The sequence below is a fragment of the Sinohyriopsis cumingii genome, chromosome 13 (assembly GCF_028554795.1).
Source record: "Sinohyriopsis cumingii isolate HCF-2022 chromosome 13, ASM2855479v2, whole genome shotgun sequence".
Taxonomy (NCBI): Eukaryota; Metazoa; Mollusca; class Bivalvia; order Unionida; family Unionidae; genus Sinohyriopsis; species Sinohyriopsis cumingii.
Genome location: NC_142973.1, coordinates 29552528 through 29565097, shown reverse-complemented (window position 1 = coordinate 29565097; position 12570 = coordinate 29552528). Strand labels below are relative to the sequence as shown.

The 12570-nt window shown below is 32.4% G+C and overlaps 1 protein-coding gene across 2 annotated transcripts in view; it reads left to right on the top strand.

The window, feature by feature from the left end:
- Positions 1-12570, top strand: part of LOC149785120 (uncharacterized) — a 279057-nt gene that overhangs the window by 66009 nt on the left and 200478 nt on the right. For both annotated transcript variants that reach the window (XM_089978887.1, XM_089978886.1), the window contains exons 9-10: positions 2912-2983; positions 6019-6099. In XM_089978887.1, coding sequence (XP_089835013.1) covers positions 2912-2983; positions 6019-6099 — 153 coding nt within the window. The remainder of the gene's footprint in view (positions 1-2911; positions 2984-6018; positions 6100-12570) is intronic.

The following is a 12570-nucleotide window of genomic DNA, read 5'->3' as shown; positions in this document are numbered from 1 at the left end:
ACATTTAAATACCTTGGTTTGGTTCTAAGACTAATTAACTTTTGGCAACAGGTTTTGCTCTTATTTTTCAGCTGCTGAAAAACACTTTATATTGATAAATGAAATTGGGTTAATATATCTGTATTCACATGTTAATAAACTGATTAGACTTTCAGGCCATAACATCATTTTGTCAGCTGTTCACACATTTTTGAAACTTTGCTAGTTCAATTAAGCCAATTCAACTTAAGAAATTAAATTTGTTTAAATGCAAATGCATATGACCTGATTAGATTTTCATGTTCTTATACTATTTTTTAAATTTGCCTGCATAGTTTAATTTTTGAGACTATTGTCTCATTATTGCAAACACAGATCTTTTTTTGGGGTTGTTTCCTTTTATCTGCTTTTTTATCCAAGATTTCATCCTTGTTTGAGATAAAAGTCAAGATCATCTCAGTTTTTGAAAAGCTTAACCTTTCACTATGCTACTTTAAATCCCTCCTAATTAAACTATATTTTGAGCTTTTGTTTTAAAACAATCTTATGTAAAATGTTTTGAAATATTGCTGCACAAATATAATTGAATAATGAATAATTCTATGTAGGAAAATATGCAGATCACTGGGCCTGCTTATTACTAATTCACCATGGCAACACCCTCCCTTTACCCAGTATGTTAGAGAGCATTTATTTGTAAACCTAACCCCCCCAAAAATGATAATGACATTTCTTTAATAGTGTATAAATTACAATATTAATTCTCAAATGAACATAATCCAGTAGAAAAATTTACTTGTCACCAGGCATATTTATTTATCAATCAACATTTTATATATTTGCCAAATTTACTTGTGTGTATTATGTTTTGTTCTGAAATAAATGGTTCATCAAATGTAAAGTTACACTTTCCATTATTTTAAATTATTTAAGCTTTTGTCATGATTTTTTTCATTATACGTCTTCTATCCAGCATCCCTATATTAACAATAGGTTGTGGGATATCTGGAAGTTACAAATTTGAATTCCAGTTGATCATGGTTGAATAGGTGTATCCCTCAAGTTTTCTGAAGAAAAAAATACTTCACCAAATTAAAAATGAGAACTACAAACCTTGACATTATTTTGAGGAAGTAAATGAATATCAGTTTGTATTATAAGTATAACTATTTACAGTAACTCATTATGGGTAATTTTCTGCACCACATTGTGGGTTTAAACTGGTACATTATTATACTTGTAATAGTTCATGCCCTATAAAAATTGCAAAGAAAAATCTAATACCAGTCATACAGTATCATACCTTGCAGAGAATTACTCTCAATGACTTGCAAATATGACAGATTTATATGGGAATTTCTGAATCCATTGTCATCTGCTACAAATTATACCTTGAATTTAAATTGACACTTATTTACTTTTTTGAATTTTTGTATTGTGAAGGTTAGGAGTTATCCTTTTTAATTTGGTATATATAATTAGACCTTGCCCTTAGTGGATTTTAGTACAGTACAATTATAATTATCTAAACCCATACAAAGATTTGATACTGAAAATCAAATTGTTCATGAATAATCAGCTCAGGATTAAAATCTTAGTGAATGAAATTTTGGGAATCTGCACAATTTAACAAAACTGGATAAGCAGTGTGCCAATTATCAGTGTTGTGATAAAGCAGTGTGCCAATAATCAGTGTTCTGATAAAGCAGTGTGCCAATTATCAGTGTTCTGATAAAGCAGTGTGCCAATAATCAGTGTTCTGATAAAGCAGTGTGCCAATAATCAGTGTTCTGATAAAGCAGTGTGCCAATTATCAGTGTTCTGATAAAGCAGTGTGCCAATAATCAGTGTTCTGATAAAGCAGTGTGCCAATAATCAGTGTTCTGATAAAGCAGTGTGCCAATTATCAGTGTTCTGATAAAGTAGTGTGCCAATTATCAGTGTTCTGATAAAGCAGTGTGCCAATTATCAGTGTTCTGATAAAGTAGTGTGCCAATTATCAGTGTTCTGATAAGCAGTGTGCCAATAATCAGTGTTCTGATAAAGTAGTGTGCCAATTATCAGTGTTCTGATAAAGTAGTGTGCCAATAATCAGTGTTCTGATAAAGTAGTGTGCCAATTATCAGTGTTCTGATAAAGCAGTGTGCCAATTATCAGTGTTCTGATAAAGTAGTGTGCCAATTATCAGTGTTCTGATAAAGCAGTGTGCCAATAATCAGTGTTCTGATAAAGCAGTGTGCCAATTATCAGTGTTCTGATAAAGTAGTGTGCCAGTAATCAGTGTTCTGATAAAGATTAAAACACACTAGTACAATAAGTGAAATAGAGAGAACCCTTTCATGTGTAAACCCCACCCCAATAAAAAAGAAAGAAAATAATTTAATTTAACTTGTCAAATGTAAAAATAAGACCTATTTTTCTAATTTATATTAATTTGATAGGTATATGAAAAAGTCTTACATATAAATGTTTGCTTAGAGTCTAATTGTATGTGAGGATGGGGCAGCTGAGGAGGCCCATGTAAATTTTCCCTCTTTAATCATTTTACATTGAATAGAACCCATCCAACCCTATTTGAATTTTCTCCACACTTCATGCTCCCCAGAGACCCCTTCATTTTTGCCTCTTGCTTCTTTCATATTAAGAAGCCTGTGTATGTGTATATTTAGGGCATCAACCTGTAATGAAAACTATCATGTAATCCTCTGTGTACATAATTTTTAAGTAGTTGTTCCCAAGTACACAGAAGAAAAGCCATTTCAACACTGAGCTTAAATTAAATCAGACTTTTCATAAAAAATATTTTCTAAAGAAGAGCAAAAAGGATAATTCTAATGTTAAAAATAGAATTTCTCTACTTTTGATATGGAAATATAAATGTTTTATGAAATTCATTATCATTGTCTTAAATTTTGTTGTCCTATTTTTTCAGGAGCTTTTCTTACAACCAACTGACTCAGCTGTCACACCTTGTGTTTGGAGATGTGTCTTCCTTGGTTTACTTGTAAGAGTTGATTTCTGTTTTCATCGATATTAATTGTATTACTTAAACCCCCTCAGTGTTGGTACTACCAGATGGCCGTGCCACTTTTTTAAGTGACACTAATTTTTTTAAGTAAGTGGACATTTCACATTCAATACAGACAGTTTTAAAAAATTCAGCACATTTTTTTTTCATAAAATAGATCTTTTAATTAAATTGTTCATTTTCACAAGAATGTAACAGGTTACAAAGCTTCCTTGCAAGACCAAATGCTTCACTAAGTCAAGATGCAAGTGCATTTTGTTTAAGAATGTTGTGGTTAAGTATATCAAATGAATTGGGTCTTTTTGCTTCTTTTTTGTGCTGTTTGTGAAGGCCTCAATTGAAACTAGCATAGTCCATTATTGAGTTACCTTATAGAAGAAAATAATAATCATAATAATAATTATTATTATTATTATTATTATCTCAATTGGTTACAGACTAGATGAGGTTATGCGATGGTCAGCTGTCTTCAATTGTTTGTCATCTGTCCATCTGTTGTGTGTCCATTAGCTTGCTATGGCTGCTCTGAAACTATTGTGAGGATAGCCACAAAACTTTATACACACTCAATGTCTAGTTGGTCCTGGAAGAAAATAATGTTCTCAGATATCAAATATGACCACCACAATTGCCATTTTTAAAACTTGTTATCACTATTCATTCTTATTGGATGGTTGTGGTGATATGGTGTTTTCACTTAATGACTTCTTATGATGTCTAATTGTTTCTAACTGAAAATGGTGCTAATCTCATATTCAACATGGCTGCCACACTGTCCATCTTGAAAATTTTGTATCACTACCTCCCCATAACAGAAATTAACAGTGACATGGGATTTTCACTATTTAGACTACTTATGATGTCAAGTTTGTCCTGAATGAAAATGGTGGCATCCTGACATCCAGTATGGCTGCCACAGTATCTGTCTTGAATATCCTGTTGTGGCTACTTATCCTGAATGGATGGTTGTATCAATATGGGTTTTTTTTACTAGAAGACTTTTTATGACCTGTAGTTGGTCCTGTAGCAAAATAGGCACCATTCCAACATCCAGCTTGACTGACACAGTGACCATTTTGAAAATCTTGTTGGAACCACTTCTAAAAAGTAGATGAACATAGTGATACAGAGTTTTTGCTGAAAGACACTTTATGGGCCTGATAGCCATCTTGAAAACATTGCTATTGCTACTTCTCCTGAATATATAATTATACAAGCATGGGGTTTTCACTAAGACTCATGGGATTGAAATCGCAACAGTGCTGATCAGACCACAATGACAGCCTTCTTAAAACTCATTACACTTAACTCTTCTTGAATGTTACTGTATGGTCATCTCAACTTGGATTTTGCACTGAAACATTTCTGAATGTAGTTAATCCTAAATGAAAATAATGCCAATCTGATTTCACAAAATGTGTAAAATCTTATTACAACTATTTCATTTTGAACATAAACTGTTTGGGTTTTTTTCTTTTAAAAAATCCTCTTTTATATTAAAGCAATGTATATTTACTCATTTATTAAAATTTTGCTGAATCAACCTCCAAAATGTGCTGTCTTGATAGCCATTGAGAAAATCATGATATAGCTACTTATTCTGAATGCCTGATCATGCCAGCTGGAATTTTCACAAAATACTAGAGCAATATGTGATGGGTTCCGAATGTAAATGGTCTTCATCTTACCTGTAGCATGGCACAATAGTGGCCATTTTTGAAAATCATTTGTCATTAGTCCGGCATGAATGAAACACTGTCATTTGGTTCTGAATGAAAATGGTGCAGATTTGACCACTAAAATATCCTTTATCTCTACTTTTATGAAGGAGTTTAAAAACCAAACCCTACTGACCTCAGGATGAAGTTTAAGGTCATTGCTTGCATTTTTGTATACTTCAGTGATAATGAAGACAGTGACTTTTACATTTAAAAATTAATTTTTACCAGACTTGTTGCATTCCAATAATCTTTTGATAGACAGCAATCTGACATTGCTATTAAAGCCAAAGGGTTTTGACTCAGTTTTCTATCAATACTGGCTTGTGAGCAAGATAACACAAACAAGTATCAATGGATTTTTATCAACTTGGCACAATATACAGCTATATTAGAAGAATACCCTAAATGATGCCTGTTCAGTAACTTGTTTTTACTTGCATAATTAATAAATATAAATATTATTAAGCATAGTATGTATGTATGTCAGCATAGTATCTTGACCTTGTCTGAAATAATTAAAATATTTGATCCTCTATCAATTATATCAAGTTCAAGGTCAAAGGTCATGACATATAATTTTGTACAACACTTGCATGTATCTTGTGCATATGTTCATATGTTGACTGGATTGTAAAAGCCAATGTTTTTGTTACCAGATTTGGTGTGTTGGTGTTTTACAAGAATGATATCAGAGATGGTTTCAGTACTGAGCAATGAAAATGAAAGGATAACACATGGAATTATCATGCATTCCTAGAAACTCTTGCTTGCCTGTGGAGTATAAATCTCTTTGACAGTCTTTTGTTATTATTACCAATTATGGAAAGATAGAAAAATCTCATGGATTTGGAATCCATACTTTACTTGGCATGTTTTTTTCCCCTCATTATGTCATGTGATAAAGACAGAGAAGTCAAATCCCGACCACACCTTAATACTTAAAAGAACTTGTCTTTATCAGTTTGTACATGGGGTTTATTTCCTTAAAAATCCAAAAGAGCTAAAGCCCCATTGTAAATTAAAATTTTGTATAAAGTCTTATAATATTACAGAAAAAATTATTAAATTCTATTTTTTCATCTTTTAAAATATTATATTACAGAAAAAATTATTAAATTCTCTTTTTTCATCTTTTAAAATATTATTCGCTTATAATCAAAATATAATTAAATCCAGTAATATGCTTGTCATTTGAAATCAGTTTTATTCATGATTGTCATTAGTATCTTATCAATGTTGCTGACTAAGTTCATTTTTAAATATGTACACCAAATATTTTTTCTGTTTCAGAGGACTTGATGGAAATAAGATGACTAAACTTTCGATGAATAGTTTGGAACCTCTTGTGTCTGCCTCAAAATTTGTGCACCTGTAAGATTTTCTAATTGATGTTGTCTCACTTTCGCAGTGAAATGTTTTTTCACCATATTTGAACTGAGTCTTTAAATTGACCAATCCTAAAAAGTAGATTCATGTAGTTGTCAGTATCACATTTGTATTCCTCTCTCACCAAAGGTGCAGGTGGATATAGTGCTAGCAACATCAGTCAAATCATCTGTCTGTCTGTTCATCCCTTTGTCTTCAATTATCAGTCTATGCCTCTGTCCCCAATTATCAGTCAATCCCACTGTCCCCAATTATCAGTCCATCATGCTGTCCCCAATTATCAGTCCATCAGCAGATGACATAATTAGTTTCTGCAATGTGACAATGGTTTGCTGAGGTCTTTTTCTTCTAACCCATGTATGCTTTACCCATGGGTAGAGACAGATTAGCTTATCAAATCAGGGACTGCTAAGTCCAAGGTCAAGGCCACTGGAGCTGAAAATGTGATTTTCTTTTGTGCATGAATAGTCAAGTTTCCATTGCCTAATTTTTGATGATCTTCATTGGTAGAATGCACTTGGGCCAGGGAAGCTCAGTATTAATTCTGACTCAAACAGGTAAAATATCAAAGTTGCTGTTTTGTTTCTGCTTGATACATTTCCTGGGTCCAGTTATCATCAAAGATCACAGTTGGTCTACAGTTTGGGATAGGCACCTCCTTATTGCCATTTTGAGGCTCAAAGGTAAAAAATCAAGGTCAATGGAACTAAAATTGCTATTTTATATTTCCTTTCTCAATTCTACTGCACTTGTTTGTAATCACTTTCAAAGGTGTCTTTTATTTGTAAATGTTTTCTAATGAGTCTATAATTGATATATCAAAGGTCAAGGTTATTGTATGTGGAATAATGCAAACTTATGTTACCTAATGTAATGGTTGTGCTTGTTCACAGGAACTGCTGCCGGCTTTTTTTATAGTTTAGAAAAACTTTATTCTTGGTTATCAGGACATTTCTTATCATGAAATTTACTCCATGTTTCAGCCTGTCCTTTAGGGCTCAATATCCTATTAATGGATCCTGCATGAATATTGTTTTATAAAATTATGATACAAGTGGAATAAGAGAAAAAAATGTGTAGTGCATATTTTAGGACAGCATACAAGTTTGAACAAATTCATTATGTTTAAAAAATAATTGTTTAAATGGGCTATACATTTTTGGACATTTCATTTCAGTAATTTTTTTCCATCAATATTTTGGGTTACTTACATGTGTTTTGTTTATTTTTGTTCAACTAGCATGATTAGTTAATTATCCACATTTTTGACTCCTAATCATTAATCAGATTGCCTGTCCACCTGACCTTGGTTTCTGCAGCATTGCTTTAGCATGGATAGCTGTATAACAGCCACATTGCACCATCAGCTTTATCTTGATGAGATCTTGGATGAGCCAGATTTTCAATATTCCATATCATCATTCAGAGCAGTTATGGCCCCTTACAGGACAGTCTTCTAACTTTATTTCTCAGCACAACTTTCTGATAAGCTAGTAGTTAGTAGGTCACTCTGCAAGACATCCATCACCAATAGCTCTGGTTTAGTTTACTTGAGGCAAATGAATTCATATTGCAAAGCAAGCAACTTTTCTACAATGTAATATGCAGTTGTAGATTATTTATTTTACAACCATCAGTACATAACAAGAAAAACACTTTCTCAAATGGACAATATTTGCTTGCTTCAAGTGAATAACAGATATATTTCATTCAGTGGGTGAAAATAATTGAGTTTTTCGACCACAAGATTAAATATATCAGTTATTCAAGGAGCAAATTTTAATTTTATTTTATGTTCTGACATGTTGGCTTGCTAAAGTGTATAACAAACTGAAGTAACTGATTTGTTATGATAATGCCAACAGTCTATCATGTATGTTTTGGTAAGTTGTGTGTTCATTCGCACAGTTGTCTATTGTTTATGTTCTGATAGGTTGTGTTTTCATTCACACAGCTGTCTATCATTTATGTTTTGGTAACTTGTGTGTTCATTCACACAGCTGTCTATCATTTATGTTTTGGTAAGTTGTGTGTTCATTCACACAGCTGTCTAGAGGAGTGATGTAATAGTTTCTGAACTCAAGGTAGAAAAGCACATACTTGTAAAGAAAATTAAAAAAGAATAGTTCAGAGTGAAATTCAGACATGGTTGTCTTGCTTGAGAATTCAACATGCAGCTCATGCATCAAGTCATCCACATAATAGTGGATTCAGTGATCATAATCTTATTGTTGTCTTTCAGGAAGAAAAGTTCTTGAGTGGTAAATAAAATGAATGTTTCACACTAGTGAATTAAAATTATTTCTCTTGGAAAATGCACTAATTTATTATTTATTCATAAAAATAATGAGTTTATGAAACAAGAAAATAAACAGGATTTTAAAAAAGAGAGGACAATAATCAGTTAAAATTATGAAATTATTCCAGAAAAAAGAAAAATATTACCTTTAAAGAAAAAATAACAATTACATATAAAGCTTCCTTAAACCCTATTTAATTTGAGTCCTAAATTATTCCTTAAAACTTTTATGGTGAGAATTAATGTTTGTATTCTCATGCCTTGAGATTAACAAAAAAAACCCCAACAAATATTAGAAACCTATATACTGTATATACTTATTTTTAAGCTGAGTCCAACTGAAAACTGCACAGACCCAGCTCTGCCATTGCATAATGCACTGGCAGATCTGGGTCCATGCAGGTTTTAGAAAAAATCTGTACAACAAACAATGTAGACCCTGATCTGCTGTTGTATTTAGTTTTGGCAGAAATTTGAAATTGGTGGGCTTTTTGTCTTTGAAAATATGTAGTAATTCTCAGGAACAAATTATCCTCTACAAATTGATGTACATGGTGAATGATTTTTAGTTACATTACATAGATCTTATCAGAATTATATATATATATATATATATATATATATATATATATATATATATCACTGGATTTTGAAAGAAGTGTACTGTTCATACATAATATATACAGTGAGACATCAGAAGAAGTGGACACTCATGGGACCAGCATAAGTTATGCTTTTCAGAGGGTTTGGTTTTCAGAGGGTTTGTTTTCAGAGGGTTTGGTTTTCAGAGGGTTTGGTTTTCAGAAGCACGGAAGGAGGAGAGTGCATGTTATCAATAAGTCAGATTAGAAGGAGTTAGTATTATTGTGAGATTATATATTTATTATTACAAAGTCAGTACATCATAAGATTAAAAAAGGTCACAAGATGCATAGAAGTAAAGCAAATAGGACATGTCCATCAGTATTATGACATATTCAGAAAGTATAATATCCATATTGTACAATAAATATAACAACACAAACAACATTAATTAATGGAGGTACACATTGATTAGTATTATATGTATATCTTATTTAAGAAATACATTTGCAGTTGTGTTATCCAAAATTGTGTCGAGTAACATTCACAGATTCCAGAGCATATATTATTATTATTATTATTATTATTATTATTAAATGACATCATCTGCAGTCACTGGTATTGTTTATCTGTTTTACTAGCCATGCTGCTGAACTATGGTACTCTGTAATTATTGAACTATGGTATTCTAATTATTGAAATTGGTACTCTGTAATTGTTGTTTCTAACTTCTGTATACTCTTGAGATAATCATATTTGTGACTTGAAGTCCTTTAGTTGGTGTAGGAGACACAACCCTTATTACTGAGATAAAAATATAAAGATTTCCTGTAAGATTTTCAAGTACATTTTCATTATTCTCACTGTCAGGATTTATCTTTGGGGAGGGTACTTTACTCCAATTGCCACGGTATGAAATAACCTACTTGTGTTGATGTGCCTTAAAATTGCCCAAAAGAACTCCTGGGATTTTCAAAACTTGCACTCCAACATTAACACTTCGATAAGATTCTTTCCATTCATTTGAAATATCTTCTTTTGGCTGACTTTCCTAAGTGAGATCCCAAACAATTAACAATAAACAATAGAAAATGTAATTATGCATCATATGCAACATCCAGTTGTCTTGATATAAAAATTTGATGTGGTACATAATCATACTCATCACATTCAGTACCAAATCTGCCAAAACAGAAACATTTTTGAAGTGTTTTGGATTTTATTTGCTGCCACAACTGATCAGTCCATTGCTGTCATGACTGGTTAATCCAGTGAACTACATCCAGCACTGTGATAGACCTCCACAACTATCACTTTTGATGAGGAGTGAACAAACTTCCTTTAGCAAGGACTACTCTGGTGGCCTACTGGTAAGAGCATCTACCTCAGATGTGGGAGGTCATGGATTCAAACCCCGGCTGAGTCATAACAAAGACTTATAAAAATGGTACTAATAGCTGCCTCACTAGACGCTCAGCATTAAGAGGTAAGTGTTAGAACTGGTCGGTCTGGTGTCAGGATAATGTGACTGGGTGGGACATCATGTACAGTCAGCTCCACTTAAATGCATATTGATTAACTGCATAGATTGCTTTAGTGCATAGCGAAAGTATGGTCCTGTTTTTTATTATAAATATACATGAATTCTGCTTAAATGCATACTCTGTTTATATGCATAGCTTGGGTACGGTCTTGAGGCTATGCATATAAGCGGAGTTGACTGTACATGTTTGTGGCATGATATCCCAATTCTAGACTTAACTATGAACTGTCACATTGCAGACATTGTATCGATATGATTGAAAAATTGTTCAAGCTACATTAAAAATCCAAATCACACACACACACACTCCTGTAGAAGCTTTGAAAGCATGGATCACTTCTTAATCCAGCAGATGCAGGTGCAATGTCATGTGTGAAGGAAACAATCTAATATTACCAGAAGAATTTTATTGGAATGTAATGACATTTTTGTCCCTTGAGATAACGATTTTGCAATTTTTGCATTTCAACTTGCAAACTACACTTAAATTCTAGTCACTGAATATTTTAAAATCTGTCCCAACTTTTATGTTATAATCAGAGGTTACAGACAGGAAGATGGTTTGCTTTACATTTGTAAAGTGCCACAGCAACATTTACCATAAGTAATATTTTCATTTCTCTCCAGTAGCACTGCATGTTATTATGATGATAAGTCTTTGCTATGACAATATGTCTTTGATATGACAATATGTCTTTGATATGACAATATGTCTTTGATATGACAATATGTCTTCCCTTTGCACTTTTCATGTCATTTGCAGATTTTCCCTTTTCAATTAAAGATTAATAGATCAGTGTCATTGCAGTTGAAAAAAATTTCCAGAGGATAATCCAGTACTTAATATACTGATATTATGATCATGTTAATCCTTTAAACTATCCTTGTGTCTGTGCTAGTACTTTTCCCCACACAATGATATGTATTTTATGGAATAACAAGGTCTGGATTTATCCACCCATCCAGTTAGCTCCTTGATGTCCGAAATGGCCAAAATGGATGCAAACTCAGGTACCTTCTCATGTATGATTGGAACCAGAATTGCCTTGGATCATGCTGCTGAAATCAATCATTGACAGGTTCATTTAGTTTAAACATTTCCACCATGTGGTAATCCTGAATTTGGTACTACATCCATTATTCTAATATTTTGTGATATATTAAGATTTTCATTTGAGAATATTAGATACAGCAGATTTTATGACACTGAACACAATCCTGAGTTGATTTTGGCTAGGCTTTGTATCTGCTTTCAATCGATTTCAGTAACTTTGTATTTAAGACACTATCACTAAAGTACAAATATGTAACTGTTACATCCAAATTAACATGATACATTGTTCATCACTCATGTACAATTATGTAACTGTTACATACAAATTAACACACATTGTTCATCACTCATGTACAAATATGTAACTGTTACATCCAAATTAACATGAAACATTGTTCATCACTTGTGAATTATTAAATGAACAGGTTGACACTTAAACTCATGGCATGTGATTTTATAGGTGGCAACATACTAACACATCCTCTTCTAAGGTACTTTTATATTAAATTTCCTAGAATGGTTCAGAAAATGTCTCTGGTATCTGGAATTCATAGGTTCCCATATGTAGAGGTTTTTTAAACAAAGAATTTACCGGTACATCATAAAATCTGTTCCAAACCAAAATGGTAAGTTTATAGAGAATTCAGTATTGGACATAATCTGGTTTTTATAAGTTTCACTGCATGGTGATTGTTTTGCTTGGATTGCAGAATTAGTTTATATATTTAGGATCAATCGTATTTTTTATGTGAATGATCAAGGTTGTATACATTATTTTTCTTTTACATGTACTAATATTCCCTAGATTTAGTTTAAACTAACCCTTCCAGTAATTTTAGACTAACCCTGCCAGATTATATAGAATTCTACCAGTCCATATAGACTAACCATGCCATATTATTCACAACTGTACCAGTCAATTTTGGCAGTACCAGACTTTTGCATGAGCTTTGTGGCAAAATTAGCAATGTTCTAGTT